The 25240-nt window shown below is 36.3% G+C and overlaps 1 protein-coding gene across 1 annotated transcript in view; it reads right to left on the minus strand.

Annotated features, from left to right (window-relative positions):
- The window catches only part of kst (spectrin beta chain, non-erythrocytic 5 kst), a 179625-nt gene that overhangs the window by 20431 nt on the left and 133954 nt on the right, over window positions 1-25240 (minus strand). Inside the window, exons 60-73 of the mRNA XM_089643731.1 lie at window positions 24450-24581; window positions 22281-22465; window positions 19951-20090; window positions 18806-18954; window positions 18196-18324; window positions 16862-16947; window positions 14869-15030; window positions 13303-13451; window positions 12840-13026; window positions 11642-11777; window positions 10948-11106; window positions 9563-9799; window positions 368-485; window positions 98-264 (exon numbers count right to left, since the gene is read on the minus strand). Of these exons, the coding sequence (XP_089499857.1) occupies window positions 98-264; window positions 368-485; window positions 9563-9799; window positions 10948-11106; window positions 11642-11777; window positions 12840-13026; window positions 13303-13451; window positions 14869-15030; window positions 16862-16947; window positions 18196-18324; window positions 18806-18954; window positions 19951-20090; window positions 22281-22465; window positions 24450-24581 (2136 nt within the window). The remainder of the gene's footprint in view (window positions 1-97; window positions 265-367; window positions 486-9562; window positions 9800-10947; window positions 11107-11641; window positions 11778-12839; window positions 13027-13302; window positions 13452-14868; window positions 15031-16861; window positions 16948-18195; window positions 18325-18805; window positions 18955-19950; window positions 20091-22280; window positions 22466-24449; window positions 24582-25240) is intronic.

A 25240-nucleotide genomic window follows, 5' to 3' on the forward strand; every position in this document is an offset into this window, starting at 1 on the left:
GCATCCCCAAAAATGACATAGGCCATACTAAATGACATATTGAATAATTTTTCAATTATAGACGTAGTGCCGTGATAATGACGTGACTATCGCTGACCTTGAGGATGGAGACGGGAGGGGCGGCAGCCTTGGCCTGCGAAAAGTCCAACTCGTCGCGGAAGAAGCAGAGCAGCTGGCCGCACAGCACCGTGTGGTAGCCGCGCCACGACCGCACGGCCGCACGCTGCCCGCCACTGCCCGCCTCGTGCTTTCGCTCCAAGTAACCTGCAAGTATACACAGTTAATACAGCTGTAACCTGCAAATTTCCGCTGAAACTCTATTTTGAAAGATGACAACAAAGGAGTTAACATAACAAACAAAATGTACCTTCAATCTCAACTGGGGGCAAGTCTGAAGGATCCCCTCGCTGCAACTTGCGGAAGCTCTGAGACCTCCTTCTGGTGGTGAAGGACGGAGTCCTCTTTGGTGTCTTGCCAACCACGTCCTTCAAACATATACACACATTACACATGGAAAATTATAAAAACCATTTGGGTCGGTGTATTTCAAACTACCTATGTATAATAATATCATAATGATTTGTTTCCACTCAACATCCATTCTCGGTCCGTTTCAACTTTTGATCAAATTGTATCAACATTGGCTACACCGAGACTTTGTGCAAGATTAGGTAAATTGTAACTTAGAATGATTGTAGAGGACTATTAAAAAAATTGTTAATCAAAATGTTTTTAAAAAAAAATTATGAAGTATCTGTTTTTTTTTTTTCGTATTGTTGGCAACTTTCACCTTTTTAAACGTATTTTGGAAAATCAGCATACCCTAAAATCTATTCAAAATACCCGAAAAGCCATTTTATAAATTGTTTTAAAGTCTAAATATAAAGACCTTATTGGACAGATAACAAAAACACCCAATCAATATCATACCACTACGAATATACCCAAAAAGCCTTTTTATCAACTGGTTTAAAGTCCAAATTGAAAATACCTTATTGGCCAGATAACAAAAACCCCAATCAATATCATACCATTACGAATATACCCAAAAAGCCTTTTTATCAATTGGTTTAAAGTCCAAATTGGAAAAAACCTTATTGGCTAGAAACAGCGAAATCCAATATACCCTAAAAATCAATAATCTTACCTGTATGTTGAACTATTTAATATTTATTTACAATATTGAGCCACGATAAATTATGAATCAATATTAACTCGAGCAATTTTTATACAATTTTTGATTAGTATGAAGCAGTAAATTAAGTTAGTATGAAGCAGCCATATATCACTATGTTAGTGATTAAAAATATTTACATTGATAACTAAAGAAATAAAAAACATGCATTTTCTAAACAAATTATATTATAAATGTATAGGCGATATTTTAGTATTCAGTGTGAAGTATATTAATGTAAGGTAAATAAAACAATTTAATAGTTGATATTTTCGTGTTAAGTGTGAAGTATATTAAAGGTAAATAAATCAATTTGGTACTTGATATTTTTGTATTAAATGTGAAGTATATTAATTTAAGGTAAATAAATCAATTTAGTACTTGATATTTTTGTATTAAATGTGAAGTATATTAATTTAAGTAAATAAATCAATTTGATAGTTGATATTTTTGTATTAAATGTGAAGTATATTAATTTAAGGTAAATAAATCAATTTGATAGTTGATATTTTTGTATTAAATGTGAAGTATATTAATTTAAGGTAAATAAATCAATTTGATAGTTGATATTTTAGTATTAAATGTGAAGTATATTAAATTAAGGTAAATAAATCAATTTGATAGTTGATATTTTTGTATTAAATGTGAAGTATATTAATTTAAGGTAAATAAATCAATTTGATAGTTGATATTTTTGTATTAAATGTGAAGTATATTAATTTAAGGTAAATAAATCAATTTGATAGTTGATATTTTTGTATTAAATGTGAAGTATATTAATTTAAGGTAAATAAATCAATTTGATAGTTGATATTTTTGTATTAAGGCGATGCACCATGTCGTGTAACATTTTGAATTGTGTCACTAACGATATACTCTTTATTTATATATGGCGATAAGGTTTAAATTTTCGCTTGACACAAGCAGCCTGTTTTGATTTCTACAAGATATAAACTCGAAAAGGGGTTCGCAAGTAGGAGATTTTGAACTTTAAAACAGTCTTTATAGACTGGTTACTTTATTTTTTTCGGGCTTATAAAAAAATGCTCAATTATTTCAAAGGTCAATATGTGTTTAAGGAAAATTTACATAATGACAGTTTAGTTTTTGGATTAAGTGTGAAAAGTATTAATGGATAATTTTGAAGAGTTTTGTGGATGAGATATTTATGTATAGATAGTGTTAGTTTTGCCTGTCCAAAATTAAAACAATGAATACATATGATAAAGCAAAATTATTTTTGTATTTTTTTTTTAATTTCCCAGACTGGAAAATTGGTCAATATTTTTTTATGTGAGCAACTCTGTTATGTACTAATACTTTTAAAAAAAAACTTGGAAAGCTTATTATAAGAAACAACTATATCCACTCGAGGTGTGTAACAAGTGAAACTGCTAAGTGAGCTTATAAAGCCAATGAATCCACCTACATTTCACCGCTTATTACAATTTTTAGGATCTCAAAATTAGGTGGATCGCGGCAAGCGATAGCTCAAAAGGTTTTTGCAAATTTGACGCTCGAGTTGTACTAACATTAACATTTTCAGTGTTTTAACTTTGGCTGTGTGTATTTATATATTTTTGTTGTTGTTGTTTCTGTATATATATCCATACTAACATGCAGTGTTGTATTATCTGCATTTATACACTTTCTCTAGCACACCCATTTTTACATAATACATATTGTTGTTGTTGTTGCTGTATATCCATACTAACATGCCACTGCATGTTTAATGCATTATCTTAATGTTTAATGCATTATCTGCATTTATACACTTTCTCTAGCACACCCATTTTTACCTAATACATATTGTTGTTGTTGTTGCTGTATATCCATACTAACATGCATACTATCTGCATTTATACACTTTCTCTAGCACAACCATTCTTACATAATATTGTTGTTGTTGTTGCTGTATATCCATACTAACATGCAGTGTTGCATTATCTGCATTTATACACTTTCTCTAGCACAACCATTCTTACATAATATTGTTGTTGTTGTTGCTGTATATCCATACTAACATGCAGTGTTGCATTATCTGCATTTATACACTTTCTCTAGCACAACCATTCTTACATAATATTGTTGTTGTTGTTGCTGTATATCCATACTAACATGCAGTGTTGCATTATCTGCATTTATACACTTTCCCTAGCACAACCATTCTTACATAATATTGTTGTTGTTGTTGCTGTATATCCATACTAACATGCAGTGTTGCATTATCTGCATTTATACACTTTCCCTAGCACAACCATTCTTACATAATATTGTTGTTGTTGCTGTATATCCATACTAACATGCAGTGTTGCATTATCTGCATTTATACACTTTCCCTAGCACAACCATTCTTACATAATATTGTTGTTGTTGCTGTATATCCATACTAACATGCAGTGTTGCATTATCTGCATTTATACACTTTCCCTAGCACAACCATTCTTACATAATATTGTTGTTGTTGCTGTATATCCATACTAACATGCAGTGTTGCATTATCTGCATTTATACACTTTCCCTAGCACAACCATTCTTACATAATATTGTTGTTGTTGCTGTATATCCATGCTAACATGCATTGTTGCATTATCTGCATTTATACACTTTCCCTAGCACAACCATTCTTACATAATATTGTTGTTGTTGCTGTATATCCATACTAACATGCAGTGTTGCATTATCTGCATTTATACACTTTCCCTAGCACAACCATTCTTACATAATATTGTTGTTGTTGCTGTATATCCATACTAACATGCAGTGTTGCATTATCTGCATTTATACACTTTCCCTAGCACAACCATTCTTACATAATATTGTTGTTGTTGCTGTATATCCATACTAACATGCAGTGTTGCATTATCTGCATTTATACACTTTCCCTAGCACAACCATTCTTACATAATATTGTTGTTGTTGCTGTATATCCATACTAACATGCAGTGTTGCATTATCTGCATTTATACACTTTCCCTAGCACAACCATTCTTACATAATATTGTTGCTGTTGTTACTGTATATCCATACTAACATGCAGTGTTGCATTATCTGCATTTATACACTTTTTCTAGCACACTCATTCTTACATAATATTGTTGTTGTTGCTGTATATCCATACTAACATGCATTGTTGCATTATCTGCATTTATACACTTTCCCTAGCACAACCATTCTTACATAATATTGTTGTTGTTGCTGTATATCCATACTAACATGCATTGTTGCATTATCTGCATTTATACACTTTCCCTAGCACAACCATTCTTACATAATATTGTTGTTGTTGCTGTATATCCATACTAACATGCAGTGTTGCATTATCTGCATTTATACACTTTCCCTAGCACAACCATTCTTACATAATATTGTTGTTGTTGCTGTATATCCATACTAACATGCAGTGTTGCATTATCTGCATTTATACACTTTCCCTAGCACAACCATTCTTACATAATATTGTTGCTGTTGTTACTGTATATCCATACTTACATGCAGTGTTGCATTATCTGCATTTATACACTTTCTCCACCACACTCATTTTTACATAATATTGTTGTTGTTGTTGCTGTATATCCATACTAACATGCAGTGTTGTATTATCTGCATTTATACACTTTCTCTAGCACAACCATTCTTACATAATATTGTTGTTGTTGTTTCTGTAAATCCATACTAACATGCAGTGTTGCATTATCTGCATTTATACACTTTCCCTAGCACACTCATTCTTACATAATATTGCTGTTGTTGCTGTATATCCTTACTAACATGCATTCTTGCATAATATTACATGATGGTGCCATGACTTCCTTGGATGTCCTAGACTTCTTCCATCCTTTGCTTTTACGTCATACCTTTCACTTGTATAGTTTCACCGTGCTTTATCAACATTCATACATTTTATTTTGTTGATATTATTGTTAAAAACGTGTTGTTGCAACCATGCGGCAGTGTAATTAGTGGCATGCCGGTCTCACGCTCCATGCTGTGTGTGCGGTTATGTGTGAAGTGTGTACATATGCGTGGCGTGTGTTCATTCTGTACCTTGTTGGAGTTTCCAGTGTCGCCGGTTCCTTCAGTTATCGTCTCAGGCTGCACAAGGTGACAATAATAATATTCATCAAGTATATATATTATATAAACGTATATATTATTACACTGACGAGATAAATTCTGTAGAAGTGTGGTCAATAACGACTTCGATATCTTACAATTATGAGCTTTCAAAATAAACTTGACTAAAACGAATATAATGGTGTCTTTTAAAGTCAAACGAGACACGGTTCAGTACTGCAAATATAAACATGATGATAGTTTATATCTTCGGTACTATTCGATATTTTCCAAAAATTGCAGCATTAATTAAACCTCTCACAGAAATCCTTGTGACTTTCTTTCTGTTGTGGTGAGAAATATGATCTAAACGGTCTTAGAAAGAGAAGACACCACGCTTTATATTCAAATCTAGAAGTTATCCACAGAAAAAATTAAAACATGCACCTTTATGAAACAATAAGGTACGAACCACAATTTGAAAACAAATTATGCGACTTTGTGAATTTTAATTAAATATTTTTATATGAAACTACAAAAAAGTGAGATGCCAGTAACGTTTGTAATAAATCTGTCTAATAAAATGAGAGTGCTTTATATATTTTTTTTGTTATCAGTAATTTTACACAGTTTTGGCCTGTCTAGGAGAGGAAAGTTTTTTTGTATTGGCGACATCGGTTTTCTTACAAATCGGTATGGATTGCACTACTAGGGGATTATCTAGTCAGTGATAGTATAATATATAATATAAATATATTGTAATGTGGTAATGTCAATTAGAGATGAAACAATTTTTAGTTATATTGCAGTTACACCAAATGTAACTGCAGATTTAGTCATTGCAATTAGCATTATTTTAATTGTAGAATTAGTGATTAGAAATTTTGTTATTACACCAATAATTGTATTGCATATTTAGTAATTGTAATCGTGCCAATTTTTTAAATTGCAATTACACCAATATTTTAATTGCACTTTAAGAAATTATAACTTCACCAATACTGTATTGTGCAGCTACACCAATATTATAATTGCAATTTCACCAATAGTGCAATTACTAAATATTGTATTTGTAGTTTTAGAAATTGCAACTACACTAATATTGTATTTGCAGTTTTAACAAGTGCAATTACACCAATATTGTAAATGGAATTGCACCAATTGTAACTGCAGATTCAGTAATTGCAATTATATCAATTGAAATTGCTGTTGTCAATTCTTTTAGGACGGGTTGTTTCGGAGAACTTGAACAATTCTTCAAATTTCAAAGTTAATTTTCAAGTTCTGTGAAATATATTTTCAAGTTCTGTTTTTATTTCAGTTCTGTCAAGCAACTAGCCTATAATGATATAAAAACAGAATTTGAATAGGACTTTCACAGAACCCGTAAATGAACGTTGAAATTTGATGAATTGTTCGAATTCTCCGAAACAACCCGTCCTTAATGTATTTGTTGAATTGGTAATGGGTATAGTCAATATTATTGCATTTGTTTAATACTATAATAATTAATGAATTAAAATAATAAAAACAACAATAAATACAGCATTTGCAACAAGAGCTTTTAAAATGACAGCAACAATTGCAATAATAGCAAGTGCTATAAAAATTACTTTAAGGCAACATTTACAAGAATTATATTTACAGCTATTACAATTATTAGTGGCATTTACAATTATAGCAACGGCAATTACAGTTAGAGCAAGTGCAATTAAAATTACAGCGATTTACAAATATGTAACACAAAATAAAAACACAAGTGTTATAAATGAATTAACAAAACCAAATTGAAAATTGTTTCATAACTAATATAATAAATCAAAGATTTCAATTTTTTCGGACGGCAAAAATAAATAATTATAATAAATACAATAAATAAAAATTGTAAATCTTTGATAAAATAAAGCACTTCAAATAAAACACACAAATTCAATATATTAATTTCACCAAACCCCAAAACAAATTGCTAAATATGTTAATTGGACAATTTTAAAAACCTGACTGTTTTTTTTTTGTTAAAATTTTTCTTTTGGCATACTTTTTTTTTTGCGTCATTGCACAATAGTCCCAAGTACTCGGAAGCAGTGGCAAACTATGGCGAACCCCAAACTGGGAATGATGGGAGGTCAAAGAAAATTATCGAGATGGGGAAGAGGAAGATTGGGAAGTGCTTATGTATGGTCACTAAACACGGTTAAAGCCATTTCAATCAAGTTTAGATTCTAAATTATGGTCTTTCACCAAAGCGATACTGAGAATATGTTCCAAATGATTTTAGTTGTATGCGGTGGGATTTGAACCAATAACTACTAGATTTAGAGCCAAGGAACTCACAGCTCTGCCAAAGTTGTCGTCTTATGCCACAGAGCGTAAATATTCATTTTTAATTTTTTTTAAATAGTCAGGCGTAAAATTCCAAAAAAGGTTAAAAATTAATTTAATTAAATTTTAAATTAATTTAATTAAATTAAAAATAAATTATTTAATTAACTTAAACTAAAAGCGGTCTAATTAATAAAATACTCTGCAGAGAACGAATTGATAAAATAAACTATGAAAGAAATCAAAAAAAAATTACCCAAATGTTAAGTTTTTTTTTAAAACTACAGAAAAACAACTAGGTAAACATTTCTGGTCCGGAAGAAATAGTCAAAAAATCCAATTATAAGTTATTGCTCCATAAATCGAGTTTAAGTTGCAATTACTGGCAGAGAGCAGTAGTGTCATTTTTTCTTTACTGGAATAGTTCACTAAGGTGCCAAGAACTCACAACGGATGTTAAAAATATGTGAATTTGAAATTAACAAAACCGACACAATTGGATAATATATAACGTTTTTCTTATGAACCAGCAACATTATTGAACTAAAGGTTAAAATAAAGGCTAAGCAAATTAAAATGCACATTGAAATTGAATTGAATATTGAAATTGAATTGAATTTGGATATTGAACTGAAAATCAAAAAATCAATCTAAGTTATAAAAATTAATATTTCAAAGTTTAATTCTACATGCATTTGTATGTTAATGTGACCAACAATGACTCGTTACAAAGCGACAAAACACATATTACAGCCCTTAATTATATCTGGAAATGAACAATGTTGAAAATGAAAAAAAAAAACATATTAAAATCTCTACTCCCGATAAATAAATAAAAAAATATATAACAGTAATCTACCTAGTCAATTAAATATCTAATCAAATGAAATGTTAAAAAAAAATCGTTTAGCCACCCGAGCGATTGGTTATATATATATAAATATATATACTATATTATAGTGTTAAATTAATACCATTCCTCAAAATATTAATATGGAAACATATGAACTGTTTACTATGGTTTAAAGCAAATTAATTCACTTAGATTTATCAGACTATCCCATATTGTTAGATTCTATGAGTTTGGCATTTTACGACAACTTGTCGTAGTATGCCAAAAATCGCTTGAGCGGATGATTGGCTCCCAAGTGATAAAAACAACAATTTAGATAAATAGCTTAAACAGACGATTAACTCAACATCAGTTCAACCTTGTATTCAATAAAACAGACAATTAACTCAACATCAGGACACAACCTTGTATTCCAGCAAAAAAACAGTTGATTAATTCAACATCAGGACAACCTTGTATTCCAGCAAAAATAGACGATTAACTAAACATAATTACAACCTTGTATTCCAGCCAAAACAGACGATTAACTCAAGATCAGTTCAACCTTGTATTGCAGCAGAAACAGACAATTGAATTGACAATTGACAAGACAATTCAACATCAGTACAACCATGTAATCCAGCAAAAAAATAGACAATTAATTCTACATCATTACACCTTGTATTCCAGCAAAAACAGACGATTAACTCAACATCAGTTCAACCTTGTATTTCATCAGAAACAGACAATTGATTAACTCAACATCAGTACAACCTTGTATTTCAGCAGAAACAGACGATTGATTAATTCAACATCAGTATGTACAACCTTGTATTCCAGCAAAATAATAGATGATTAATTCAACATCATTACAACCTTGTATTCCAGCAAAAACAGACGATTAACTCAACATAAGTAAAACCTTGTATTCCAGAAAAATAAATATTTTCCCCCAAAAGAGCAATTAGCTAAATATCAGAGCAAAATCAAAAATATAAAAAAAGCCAATCATAGAAATTTAATTTAAAAGGAGAACAACAAAAATGACCCCCAAATGAAAAAAAACAGACAATAATTGTACCTATCCCAGAAAAATTGTATTCAAAATATTTAAAATAAAATTATCATTTCCATAAAAAAAATCAGAAGTGACCAAAAATTTATCATCAAATTCGTACCTTCATGCTTTCGGCCCTCTTGACTCCCGTAGGGACACGCTTGAACCTGTCTCCAAAGGCCTGAGCTGCGGAGGCAGACTTCTGCACCTGGCTGGACTGCGGGCTGGAGTGGTCGGTGGCGCTCAGGTTGGGTGCTATGGGTGACGGCTGCTGCGAGTGCTGCTGCTGGGACTGGTTGATTATCGGGGTGGGGGTGGAAGGCGCCTGGCGGTCCGGGGTGCCTGGTTGTGGTTCCACCTAAAACATATCACAATAAGGAATTCCAGTGCTGTCTGTACAGTGTAAAGACAGGGGAACGGTAGCTCGTGATGATGCTAATATTAACTGTGAAAGGGTATTCTGTATCTGTCGAGTTTCACGCACGTGCACCGGTGCGCCAGCAAACAATGCTGCTAGCTCGCTAGAGCAGGCTACATTTAAAATAGCAGTAGAACAAACTCAGCATGCCTACATTGCGCATTAGAGATGGCAATCGGTCAGTTTACAAGAGATTGTCTATCAGACGGACCACCCTCCTTTGCACAGAATCAGGTAAGTTTTTCAAGTATTTTGGGGCTCCAGTCCAGAGGTGGCTCCCAAATTGTATTAGGGTGATCGTAAAAAAATTGTATTTAACACAATGCGTTATCTTGGCTGACAGGTGGTAATGAAGAGACACTGGACAAAGATGCAAACTCTTTGTCTTTGCCTTTTGTACAGTGGCCCTTTACAGTAACAGTTAAAGTGTCAATTAAAGCTCTGAAAGATCTACGATACGAAGATAGACTCAAGGAACTAAGATTACCAACCTTACAAGAAAGAAGAGAAAGGGGTGACTTGATCCAGACTTTTATCTGGACATTACAGTTGCCCTAGCATCCAACAAATCTTCACTACTAATAAAAATATAAATCTCCGTGGACACTATTACCAAAACGCCTTTTGCATCTAATCCTAGAAAACACTTCCTTGCAAATAGAGTAGTGGATGCTTGGAACAAACTCCCACAACATGTCATCCATGCAACAAATATAAATCAATTCAAAGCTCTATTGGATTCACATTTGGAGAGAAGAAAGGACTTAGTTCAAACTTAAAACAACTCAATTACTGGCAAACTTGTTGTGAAATCAGATATGAGCGCATCAGCAGAATGCTGCCTGCTCTGCACATAATAATAATAATAATGATGAGATGCGGGTATGATTCCTACCCACAACTTATTTCTTTTAGCTTCCCAGATCTTCCTCTTTTTAAAAAGACCCTCCTCACAGCATCGCAAAAGATAAATTCCCTCAGAAGGTTAATGTAAAAAATGTATTATATTAGAATGGCGGAGTAATAATAGTAAAAATACTGCATTTAACACAATGCATGGAGGATGCAAGGTAATGAGTGGGAAATACCTTGGTTGCGTGTCTGTCCTGCTCCAGGCGCCTTTGTTGTTCAATTCTGGCACGTTCGGCCGCGCGTCTTCCCTCCGCCCTCTCCCGTTCCTGTCGCTCCTTTTCCTCCTGACGCGCTGCGGCCTCCCTGTTGCGCTGCTCGCCGAACGCTTGCTCCACCTGCACAAACAAACAACATTGACAACAACGGAACAGTGATAAAAAGTATAAAAACAAACAAACCAACAAACAACAAGTAACTTCTTAACATAACCTCACATGTATGTATTTTTTTATGTGAGTAACGCACAAGAGTCTCAACTGCTCCCAACCACCTGGAGACAGTGAGACTAATTAAGTTGTGGGGCTGAAGGCAGTAAGGAGGGGAAGGAGATGTGATACTAAATTGAGGCATTTTGTGAAGCTGAAGGTAGTGGGGAGGCACGGAGATGGGGAAGAGGTAATTGGGGAATTACGTGGCTATTCAGATCTGGTGACCAAATACGGCCGTAACAGGGCGATACTGACGAGTCTCAGAATCATACCCCCTCATGTAGAGAAATTCTCTCCAACATGAGAGAATACTTGAGCTGGTGTGACTGCAAATCATCTCAATATGAGCATAAAATGTCAGCCTACTATCAAGCATGATTCCAAAATGTTTCATGGTGGAGTCACTTCCTTTTTAAACTTTGTAATATGTGGGTTAACTTACAAGTGTGATTCTTCTGAGGGCATTGAACCTCTCCTGCTGGGCTTCCACGGTCTTCTGGAAGTCCTCATGCTTCTTGATGAGCTCCTCAGCCTGTGTGATGTTCTCTCCCAACTTGCCATCCCGCAACTGGGGCTCTCTGTAAAAAGAAGAAGAAGATAGTGGGGTTAGAAGTCATCCATCGATAAGGAGAAGGTCTTAAGAAAAAACAGTTATGAAGTCAGTCTAGCAAGAAAGGACTCAAACACATCAAATAACTTAAATGAAAATGTAGAACAATACATATACAGACGAGGACTGTTCAAAACTTAACCGTTGTCTGGGTTTAAACGTCAGAGTAACCGTGGCAGATATGCTAGAAGGAACTCACGAACTTACAAAAGTAGTAGTACTGAATTTATTTACAAGAAAGATTTTCTTAAATACATAAAGCGTCTTTTGGCTCAGCACTTCGATAACGATAAAGATCTTGCTGACAAATACATAAAGGGACTTGGGGCTCAGCAATTCGAGTAAATTTGTAAATTGGTGAAAAGCTATGACAAGTGCTTGAATTTAAATGACGACTATGTTGAAAAATAGTGGAAGGTGGTAGTTTTAAAAGGTACGTAAAAAAATATTTGTAATTAACAATAAGTGTATACTTCAAAATAGTGTCCTAGGAGTGTAAAGAACTCGCCATCCACATTAAAATACTTTGAAGACTTTGCTCGCCAAACTGAGCGGAACGTTCAAATCAGCCTCATTCAAAAAGGTACTTGCCTGGCCTGGCCTTACTTGGCCTGCAGCGGGATACCCGCGCTCGGGCCGGCCCTCGAGTCCGGTCGCCATTAAAGGAGTATTCATAAAAGGGGGCATTTCACGGACTGAAGACTGGACGTTATTCTGGGATAACATGAAACTAAATACCTTCTTCACCTGAATTTAACTCTACTGACAAGGTATGTAGCAGGAGAAACAGAGGAAGGTCACCAATGTCCTTGGCTCTTCACTTGGAAATTGGAGTGTGGCTCATATGACCACCCATGCCACTGTGAGTACTATATACTTTTTATGTCTTCCCCTGGACCATCAGTGACCTGTGGACTATCAGTGACCTGTGGACTATCAGTGACCTGTGGACTATCAGTGACCTGTGGACTATCAGTGACCTGTGGACTATCAGTGACCTGTGGACTATCAGTGACCTGTGTCATCATACCTGTTCAGGATCCAGTTATCCAGAGTATCGGCGTCCCTCTTAAAGAGCAGTGTGTCCAGATGCTGCTCGTAGATGGTGGTCCTGCGAGTCCAGGTGTCCTGCAGCAGCTGGGCGCGGCTTCGCAGAGCCGCTATCTTCTCGCCCAGCTCCTCGGCCAGGAAGTGCTCCGAGTCCACCAGCTCTGCTCCTGAATATATCAAGTTACGATATACATTAGAACAAATACTAAATTTACTGTAATAACTTTTGAAGATCATCACTGTAAGATCAAATCTTTGAAAAGTAATGAGGATTATATTGGTAATTCTTAAATGGAGGTTATGGGTTTACAGGTTTCAATAGCTTAGTTTTCCTAATTAAGAATTAGGAAAACTTAAAATTCCTAATTAAGTCAGGTGACGTACAGTATTGCCAGCACTGAAAGCAAGATGAAACAAATGTTAAAACTCCCAAAGGAACTCACCTGTCTTGTAGAAGTTAGTGAAGTCTTCTTGGCGTGCGTCAATCTCAGTGCGTATTTCCTGATGGCGCGCCAACAGCTGTTCTGCACCAGCCACGTCGGCAGCAAGCTCTGGCGCCGTTACTCTGGCCAGCATTTCACTAGTCCACGCCCTGGAAAGATAAAAACAAACAATTTAAAGATAGGTCAGGAGTAAGGCAATGGTATGTCCCCCATCCTGTTTAATGTATACATGGACAAGTTGTCAAGTCGCCTGGACATCAGAGCAGGCTGTCGTATGTATGCAAATCCACATAAGCTACGCGGACGATATGATCCTCCAAGCTCCAAACATAAAATACTTGGGGCACACTATTAATCAAGACCTATCAGACGATGGCGATATCGAACGACAAAGGAGAACCCTAAACACTATTCAAAGCATTCTGTACCAGCCTGTATAAGTGTGAGACATAGCGTCACTACCGAACTTGCTCGATGGAACGACTCCGAATCCAATATGATACAGAAGACACAGCAGCGCATCGACAATGTTCACGGAATTAGAACTAAATGGATTTGCTGGCCTTATGAGACACCGGGTCACTGGAGCCAGGATGCGGCTAATGCGGTGACCGCAGCCTACCAGCACCGAGCGCCACTCCTGAGTGACGGCTGGGCCCAAGCTCACATAGTCCTTAATTGCTAATCTATTTTTGCATTTTTACATATCTATTGTACAATAAATGTGTATATCTATATGGGACATGTGGAATTGCACCAACCTCCCCACATCCTGGAATAAAAATTATTTTTATTATAAATTCATCAAACTGGCCAATCAATGGCACTCATTTGATCGACGAGCTGTGAACTCAGTCAGCACCTGGAATGTCCGTAGCGAGCGACCATAGATATATAAAATTTGCAGACCGAGCGTCTCGAATCTCATTCTTGCGACAGATAAATAGAGAAGGTTGATTTATTTATTTAGACATACACAGTACAGCATAATACAAGTGATACGGTATATTAAATAATAATGGTTAAAGTATTAATTACGTACGTCCATACAATATCTTAATAATTTTATTTATTTATTTTTCATGTTCTCCATTAAAGGGTTATACACCAATATATCATGGAGAAGATTACAAATTAAAAAGTTTACAGAGGCAGTTTTACTATTTTGTGACATTTGTTAAAAGATAGTTACTGAATTGTCTGTAGGTGACATTGAAAATATCGATGGCTAATGCAGAATCGTTAAGGAGTTGAGTCGCTCTGTTTATTGGCGTGTTCTGATAGGCAGAAGTCCTCGCTTTCGGAGCATATAAGAGTGCATGGGATCTCCCTCGAGCGAGGAGCTGCCTTGAATGAGAACGGTTCTTAATGTAACTTTTCTTTTTCATCACGCATTTTAAACAGTGCTTGCGCGGTCACTCCAGTGGTGGAGACTCTCAGTGTTTGGTGACTAGATCTAAATAGCCAGGCCCTTCCTCACCCTCCTCTTGCCTGTCTTCTTCTCTTCCCGTCCTGCTGACTTTACGTGGTTAGTTGGTTTGTTGGATAGCACGGTAATGTACTCACATGAGTTCTCCGTACTCGTCGAAGAGCGCCTGTAGTTGTCCAGCCTGCTTGAGGTGCTGGCGCCCTCGCGCCGCGCGCCCCAGAAGCCCCCCCAGGGCCTCTGCCACCTCCTCCAGCTTCACGCTGACGTGCTCCTTGGCGTCGGGGAACGCGGAACCCAGACTGGAAAAGACAAAACTATTAGTTTAGAACTCAAATTAAAAATAATATCTAAATATCTTAGGTACCAACAAAATGTCTTCCAAAACACAAGTGAAATAACGTGAAGAACAATATAAATTATCAATAAAACTAATTTAGATTGTGAGTCTGTCTGTTAACACATTTTGTGCGGGAAAGGTAGTTCTACCCTTTTAATTTTTTAATTTTTTTATTTTTATTTATTTCTATATATAATTTACAGTTTCACATAATTATTTATATTTGTATATTATACATTTCAAATCTACCGGTGCTTGACAGCAGGAAGGGTAAATCTACCTAACAGAAAAGGTATTTATATCCGATATTTCTATATAAATATTATATGCCAATACATATCTTTTAAAAGGTCCGAATATACTTGTATGGTGAAAATTTCAATATGTACATTATTTTCCAAGATATAGCGATTTAAAGCAAATTTATTTTTTATATGCAACCTTTTTTTTCACCCGCTAAATGTCGCCGCCAGCGCGCGAACTGCCCGCCTAAAGCGTGTTAATGTAACTCAGGTTTAAATGTGTTTTGAATTTAAGTATCAATTTTCAGAAGTACTTATCTAGAAAAGTATTTAAATCCTACATTTTTAATGTTAATTGGATTTCTTAGCGTTAATCTTGCCAAGTTAGATTTTGTGATTTTTCAAGGGTCTGTTCAATTCTTGACAAAAAATTCAGTTAAAATTTTGAAAGAAAATTATATACTTAAATTCAAAACAAACCTGATTTCATTGAACCAGAGTTACAATCACACACAGACATACCCACAATTGAAATAAATATTTTCGATACCATGCCAACTTTGACAACACGTCAATTTTGACAAGATGTCAACTTTGATAACATGTCAACTTTGAAACACGTCAACTTTGAACATGTCAACTTTGACAACATGTCAACTTTGACAACATGTGATAACATGTCAACTTTGACAACATGTCAACTTTGACAACGTGTGATAACATGTCAACTTTGACAACATGTCAGCTTTGACAAAGTGTGATAACATGTCAACTTTGATAACATGTCAACTTTGAAACATGTCGACTTTGACAACATGTCAACTTTGACAACATGTCAATTTTGACAATGTGTGATAACATGTCAACTTTGACAACATGTCAACTTTGACAACGTGTGATAACATGTCAACTTTGACAACATGTCAACTTTGACAACGTGTGATAACATGTCAACTTTGACAACATGTCAACTTTGACAACGTGTGATAACATGTCAACTTTGACAACATGTCAACTTTGACAACGTGTGATAACATGTCAACTTTGACAACATGTCAACTTTGACAACGTGTGATAACATGTCAACTTTGACAACATGTCAACTTTGATAGCATGATGACTTCATTAGGCAGCAAAGATTTTTTATTTTTCTAACCTACCAATGATCATGCTTTTAGGAGAATGACTACAATCTTAAACCACCTTTCTCTGGGGAAGACATTTTTCAGTTAAACTTCAGTGACTTAAAGATTGCTAAAATATTTTATTAAAAAGGCTGCGTCTCAACTGATGTAATTAATGTATGTACGTTATTACGTAATTGTCAAATTTTGTGAAATGTAATTGGATTCACTGTTTTTCAAAATAAATAAACAGAATGGTATAATTACTTTTTAAAGATAAACTTTAAAAAAGAGCACATTACCGGCAATCAGAAGGCTGCGGATTCAATTCCCGTAGGCGGCATTTTTTATTTTATTTCAGGTGTTTCAGGCTAATAATTATTGCTTAAAAATAATATAATTTAACGTCAATTAAAAGAAACGCTACCGTTCAGCCTCGCTGGTGAGGCGATCCACCTGCGACTTGACAGCTTCCAAGTCGGCCTCCATGGCATCGTGTTTCTTCACGAGGGCCTGCAAACACAAACACACCACTTTACAAAAGGAAGAACAAATAATAACACAACTTAGCCATAGTCTTCAACTATATCAAAGTTTTCCATCGCTTAACCGAGGCTTAAAGTTTAGGCAAGTGGAATGTCAAACTGTATGAGGCGATGTTGAAGAAAGAGGCATCATGAAAAATGATAACAATGTAGCTAAGATTTGCCTTTGTCTTTGTCCTAATACAAAAGGAAAATCACTAATTTGGTGTACTGATTGGCAAAACCCTTAACCATAGTGATGATACTGTGGCAAGCAAAAACGTTTTGAGCGATCACTTGTCTTGATGTGCCTCATATGCTTATAGAACCTAAAAATATGTGCTTTAAACTGCAGTAAGCAGTTTCAAATTTTGAGGAAGGGAATTAATTACAGTATATACCTTTTCAAAGACGTCAAAAATATAGTTCCTCGAAATCGAATTTTACAGCCGATTACAGCCGCAATCGGCCCTTCAAGTTCAGTTATACAAAATAAATTCGTCAAAATCCGCGTAAATCAAATTTTCGTAAATTCGTAAAAATACAATGAATTTCGGCTGAAATTTTAATTTTGCAGCTGATTTTCGCCATGGCCAGCATTTAAATTTTATTATTCAAAGTAAATTTATCAAAATACGATATGTCTCCGCGAAAATTGAAAATTTACGCCCGATTTCCGTTGCGGCCGACCCGATTTGAAGTAAATTCGTAAAAATACAATATATTTACGCATAAATCGAAATTTCGCAGCCGATTTCCGTCGCAGTCTACTGTTTAAATTAAGATATTTGTTTTACATTCGTAAAAATACGAAAAATTTCCCCCTAAAACGAACATTCTCAGCCTTTCAAACTCGGATATTCAAAATAAATTTGAAAAAATACGACATTTCAGTGTAAATCGATTCAGATTTACAAAATAATAATACTAATTAGGACGATGTATAACCATGTATAAATACATTGTTTGTTCTTTCAGATTCTGGTTACACGGGCAAATTTTCGTGCGCAGACAAAAATAATTTTAGAATTACGAATTTTTTTTTCAGGGGATATTTTTTGGGCAAAACTTTCGAAGTATGCGTTTCGAAGTTCGAATTACTGGGGTTCTACTGTAATATGGTAAATATCTAGTATGGATAAGTGCTATTTATAGATACTGAGGATACCCCTCGACCACGGAGGCTGTCAATGCTCGATTACAAGTATAAGTGAGATGGGTAATAAGTCATAGGTACCTGAATAGCGTGTAGGTCGTGACCGCCTCCCAGCTCGGTGCTGAGGGCCGACTCCTTCTCGGCGATCCATTGAATGGTCTCGTCTGCCGTGCGGTCGAAGATATGCACCTGGCGAGCACCAGCCAGCGCCTGGAATATAAAACATAACCTATAAATAAGTAACATTACATTGGTTAATTTAAAAAAACCATGTTAACCTTCCCAAAACTGAGTACGTAACATTATTAGTTATTCATATCCAATAGACTTTAGACTTTAGAGTGTCTTTCCATGTAGATCTGCTTCATTTGGCTGATTCTAGCAACCTCACGATAGAGTACTTTCTATTGGCGGCTCGACCATCAATAACGGACGTGATGATTGTCATTATGTCCGAACTGATTCATTACATTCCTGATTGCCTCCGATTACGACAGTTTACAAAGTGCTACCGCGTTCGCAATCCACCGTCTCGTTGATTATAAATAAACTAGTAAGTAACTTAATAAGCGTTCTTATTTGATTTAATATCTACCGGTAACACCAATAGTTTCTTCTGCATAGTAGTCTCTGGTTTAGTTTAGGTGGTGACCAACAGTTAGTGTGATGACCTCTGGAGAGCAATACTGACCTCCTGACGGGCGTGCGCCAGGTCCCGAAGGTCCTCCCAAAGCGCGCGGGTGTCAGCGATGTGGCGCTGGATCTTCTCCGTTTCCGGGCTGCGCTCCTCCACCAGGCGTTGACCGGCTTCAGCGATAGCTTCCACACGACCCTCGTTGGCTGCAAAACAACCAAATAATTTATTCTCTGTTTCCTCCTTCCTACGACATGGATCTCTTGGATCTCAACAGGGCATTCTTTTTCAGCATGAAGTTCAAAAATCAAGTGTTTTATAATAAATCTATCTTAAAATGCATATTTTAACTTGACTGTATTCTGCCTTGCAAAAGGGATTCACATTTGTGCACAGTGCAAATATCCTTTATCTCTCAGACAAAGACATTTATTTACTATGTGTTCCTTTGAGAACTGTCAAAACGTGATAATTTTTGTGTTATTTACGAGTTTTGCTAAAAGCTTCATAACTCACGTTTTGGGAAACGTAGCCTCATTCTAAAAAATGTTTTGGAAAGATTATGAAATCCACTATCGCATTGTGTTGTTATACGTAAATATTTGCGTTTCTAAATATACATTTTATGATAACGTCAAAAATATGTAAGAATCGCTTACCATTATTTCAAAGCCGTGAAAAATGTACTTTTTTCTGAGTATCATAAAGAAATAACACTTTATATATTGAAGAAATATAATTAAAAACTATTAGTCACCTCAAAATATTAACCGTCCAAACTAAAATATTTTTAATAAATTATTTAGAAACGCAATAAATTATGAACGAACAAGATGACAGATTCAATCGGCTTAGATAATGCACTTCTACGTTCCATAGATATTCTTGAATACAGACGCGTAGTGTTATTCATTATCGATACTCTGTTTTTTAAATCATGACAATCCGTATACTAGTGATGGAAATAAATCGATTTTTGTAAAATCTCCCGCGTTTACGTGAAAAGACGTTCTAATGTCTGACCGCTATTATCATATTTACGTATTTTGACGTTCTAATGTTCTGAGTGGTTAAGCAGCATTCCCATGTACACATAAGCCTTCAACGACTTTATTATGAAAACTACTTTTTTTTACTTTAAATACCTTGTAAAAACCTGGTTTATGGCTCAATATAAGTGTGTATATATTTGTACAACTCACCAGTGAAACCGGCCACAAAGTTGTCAAAGGCCTGGATGAGTATCTCCACGTGCTCCACGTCCGTTCCGTAGTCTTCCGAGGCCGCAACGGCCGTCTGGTCGTGGATCCATTCGTGCACCTCTTCAACCTCGCGCAGGAAACTGTAACAGAGGCGTTAAAACGTTACTTCAGTTACTACATATACAGTCAAGGAGAAAAATAAGCGAAAATGTATGGGATTCAGAAGAACTTTGTGACTGAAATATTTATTATTATTATTATTGAATGAGCTGGCAGCATTCTGTTGATGTGCTTACATCTGATTTTACAATAACTTTTAACACTAATTGAGTCGTTTAAATTTAAAATAAGTTAATCCTTTCTTCTTTCCTACTGAGAATCCAATGGAGCTTTAGATAGGTTTATATTAGTAGAATGGATGACATGTTATGCAAGTTAGTTCTATGCTTCCACTACTCTATGTTAGTAGAATGGATGACATGTTGTGGAAGTTAGTTCCATGCTTCCACTATTCTATATTAGTAGAATGGATGACATGTTGTGGAAGTTAGTTCCATGCTTCCACTACTCTATGTTAGTAGAATGGATGACATGTTGTGGAAGTTAGTTCCATGCTTCCACTATTCTATGTTAGTAGAATGGATGACATGTTGTGGAAGTTAGTTCCATGCTTTCACTACTCTATATTAGTAGAATGGATGACATGTTATGCAAGTTAGTTCTATGCTTCCACTACTCTATGTTAGTAGAATGGATGACATGTTGTGGAAGTTAGTTCCATGCTTCCACTATTCTATATTAGTAGAATGGATGACATGTTGTGGAAGTTAGTTCCATGCTTCCACTACTCTATGTTAGTAGAATGGATGACATGTTGTGGAAGTTAGTTCCATGCTTCCACTATTCTATATTAGTAGAATGGATGACATGTTGTGGAAGTTAGTTCCATGCTTTCACTACTCTATGTTAGTAGAATGGATGACATGTTGTGGAAGTTAGTTCCATGCTTCCACTACTCTATGTTAGTAGAATGGATGACATGTTGTGGAAGTTAGTTCCATGCTTCCACTACTCTATGAATTGTGGCTATAGTATGCTGTTTATGTATATTTATAGATAATGAGAGTGGTGTGATTGAAGAGGAGTTTTTATTTTTCAAAGTTCCACGCTTCCACTACTCTATTTGCAAGGAAGTGTTTCCTAGGAATGGATGCTAAAGGTGTTTTACTAATTGTTTTGACGGTGAAGATTTGTTGGATACCAGGGCAACTGTAATGTCCAGATAAAATTTAGAAAGTCTCGATAAAGTCATCCCTTTATCTTCTTTCTCTTAATGTTGGTAATCTTAGTTCCTAGGGACCATAGACATTCAAGTGAATAGAACAGCCAATCAGGGAAAGGGGAACAAACCAATTTACGCTAAGTGCGGGAGTCAATAAATTAATCTGACAGTATACAAGCAACTTGCATTGTAATATCACCATTCGGCTCTAGAAAATAAAATCTGCTTACAAATTACTAGTCCTTTTTACAATGGCACGCAAATTGTTGGCAGAGAAAAAAGTTTAAATATTGAAGACAATATTAAACGAAAATATGAAACAGAAACATCAGAAAAAGACACGGTCAAATCTAGGACTCGAACCCAGGACCCTTCCCTTGCTCGGCAAGCTAATAGATAAGTAGGCAAAAGTCAATAGATGTCGCACATTAAAATTAAAATAAAATATATTTATCAAAGACAATGTCTAGATTGCATTTAGTTCGAGTTGAATCTTGCGATCATACATAAAGATAGCAGCCAATAAAAATGTGCGTTGAGAAAATGAAGATAATGTTGGTAGTTCTTATTCGAAGTACGATACAGTTAAATATGACTGAAGGAGATAGGGTCCCATTAGCTCAGTTGGTAGAGCGGTGCCCCGGTAAGGCAATGGTCCTGGGTTCGAGTCCTAGATATAACCATATTTAAGAATCGCTAATATTGTCTTCAATTATTAAATATTACAATTTTAGGTTTTGCTTATTAAGTTATTCCAAAAATAAAATAAGTAAAAAAGTATTGCAAATCCCAAATCGGGTAAAAAAAGTTCGGGCTTGTTTCCAAACTGTTATATTTTGTTACACTTTTCAGTTGCGACACTTTTACAAATGTGTTATAATTTACCCACCTCACTCAATTTCCAGCTCCTGTGCAGAAAAATGACATAATGGATGTTGTAAAAAATGAATGTCACCAATTTTGCAAGTGTTAACCTCAAATGAACATGTTTTTTTAATCAGTTACTAGCATATGTCAGTGCGTAATAAATATCAGTCATTCAACTCACCCGAAGTACTTGTCGCTTTCCTGCAAGCGTTGCTGTCGGCGCGCGCCAAGCAGAGTCAGCTCGTCGAGCGCACGCCTCACTCCGGCCGCGCGCGCTTCAGCGCCTGCGCCGTCCTCCGCCTGGCGCGCCACCAGCGCTGCGCCCAGCTGCTCCAGGCGGCCGCACTGCTTGTCAAATGTGGCGATCTGGAAGGAAACACATTTAATAGTTTTTATTTTATAGGTTAGGTAGATTTATTTGACAACTCTGTACAACTATTGGCTTACGCTGATGATATCGACATAATTGCGAAAAATCCCGATGATTTACAAGACGCCTTCATAAATCTTGAAAGTTCTGCCAAAAATATGGGTCTTATAGTAAACCAGCAGAAGACCAAATACATGGCCGTAGGATGTACCCAACAAACCCCATCTCTCGTATGTGGAAGCCAAAATTTTGAAACGGTACCAAGATTCACATACCTGGGCTCCCTGATAACAAACAATAACAACACTACAGAGGAGATCCAGAAGCGCATCGTGAATGCAAACCGCTGCTATTTCCGCCTACAAAAACAGATAAAATCCAGACTGCTTTCCAGAACCACCAAGGTATTAGTGTACAAAACACTAATTAGACCAGTGCTTACGTACGCAGCCGAGACGTGGGTTCTTACTAAGAAGAATGAGCGAGCACTGGACGTTTTTGAAAGGAAAATTTTGAGGCGCATCTTCGGACCGGTTCTAGAAAATGGATTTTGGCGCAGACGTTTTAACAATGAGCTCTATACTCTGTTTAAGGAGCTAAACGTCACAAAATTCATAAAACTGGGAAGACTTCGGTGGCTAGGTCATGTGGAGAGAATGACCGAGCATCAAGAACCAAAGTCCCTGCTGAGCTCAAGACCGATAGGGAGAAGGAGCCTGGGAAGGCCAAGGTTAAGATGGAGCGACAACGTCCTCAAAGATTTGTCTGCCTTGGAGCTTCGAAACTGGAGAGAGCTGGCGCGGGACCGAGATGAGTGGAGGAAGACTCTTGAGGAGGCCAAGACCCACCAGGGGTTGTAGAGCCAAAAGTGAGGTTAGGTAGATTGAAGGACGGGTAAACGCAGGAATCTCCGTTAATCTTCGGAACACCGAGCTCCAGCGACCTCATACAGCTACCGTAGTAGCCGAGGATATAATCCCACAAACAAAATGTATTAATGTCGGATATGCATATGGTTACGCCGGTGCTCAACATATTGTAGCCAATACTTTTGGCATTTGAGAAGTTAATGGAGAACTGAACGCGGTTGGTGCTAACAAAAAGTTGTCCAAAAGCTAGCAGTCCACAATGGAGTGCTAATACCAACCCTGATGTATGGCAGTGAGGCATGGATCTGGAAAAGGCAGAAAGTAGACTGAATGCGGTAGAAATGAGATAGCTGAGGCGTATGTGTGGTAAAACCATGTACGACGGCGTTAAAAAGGTAGAGAATTAGAAAGAAAGCACGACTGCTGTGATGTAATGGAAAAGATTAAGAAAGGGATGCTCAGATGATTTAGACATGCATGTAGAGCGAATAAACGAATCAAGAATCGAATACGTCAAGAGTTAGAATAATAGAAGAGCATGTATGAATGTGAATGAAGTGAATAAATTATCCAATTGTTATTATTATTGGTGCATAAATTAATTATGGTACCTACTTATATTGTCGTTTTATTGTATGAAACTGTAGAAATTATATTCAAAGGGCCGATTGATCATTACTGAAAATAAAACATACAGAATTGTGTGGCGTTCTATACTCTTTACCTACACTTTAAATGGCGTGATAGTTAACTAACTAGCTTAGGTTAGTTCTGGTTATGTTCTGATATCTAATTTCACAATAAGTCAATTCTTTCTTCTCTCCAAATGAGAATTCAATAGAGCATTAAACTGATTTATATTTTTAGCATTAGTTTAGGTTTGGTTTGTTATTGTCAAGTAATGCAGGGTGTCTGAAGGGGCAGCCTTGTGCAGTCTACTCCGGGCGCTGATTTAGCAAAGCGCTAACACCTAATACAGTGCCCTTGAGGTTTTTACTAGCGCCAGACACCTGTCTGGTGAATGTCTGATACTTCTCTCTGGACGTATCGAATTATCCACGTATCTTCAATGTTATGTTTTGAGAGATACGAAAAACTAATACAGTGTTACCTCTCTCTGAATGGCTTCCAGTCTTCTCTGCAGCGCTTGCACCGAATCTTCGTCCCGCCCGTTCTCCGTGCTTTCCAGAAGCGGACGTCTCTCTGCAAGCCATGCTTCAGCTTCTGCAGCCTCCGCTAAGAACTGCAAACCATTAAATCATCAGCAAAAAAAAAACAAAAGATACACAATTCTTCTGGAACTTAATAATATGATAATAATTACGTTTTGAGCAATCGCTATCACAACGTTGTCAAGCCGAGTGGTGATATAGTCTATGAAGTTTTTTATTTAAACCAGAAGCTGGGCGTACTGTACAGGGCCCGCAGATACTTTAATAGTACACAACTGCTGACCCTGTACAAATCGCAAGTGCGCCCTACTGTCGAATTTGGCAGCCATCTCTGGTCCGGAGCCCCTAAATACCTGAAAAAAACCCTTGACTCTGTGCAGAAACGGGCGGTCCGTTTGATAGATTCCCCAATCTTAACAAACGGACTGCAATCTTTAGAGCACAGGCGTCAGGTAGGTATGCTGTCCTTGTTCTATCGGTATTACAATGGAAGATGCTCTGAGGAACTAGCGTCATTGATCCCTTCGGCACCGGTGCGTAGTCGGGATACACGCCAAACGCGCGCCCAACATTTGTACACAGTTGACACTTGTCACATGAGAACGGGTCGCTTCTACGATTCGTTCTTAAGTTCAACAGCTTGGCTGTGGAACGAACTGCCGGCCTCTGTGTTTCCTCCCTCCTACAATATGGGACTCTTCAAGACCCATGTTCACTCCTTCCTCTCCAC

The sequence above is a fragment of the Hesperophylax consimilis genome, chromosome 20 (genome assembly GCF_061612785.1).
Source record: "Hesperophylax consimilis isolate HC1 chromosome 20, BYU_Hcon_1.0, whole genome shotgun sequence".
NCBI classification, from domain to species: Eukaryota; Metazoa; Arthropoda; class Insecta; order Trichoptera; family Limnephilidae; genus Hesperophylax; species Hesperophylax consimilis.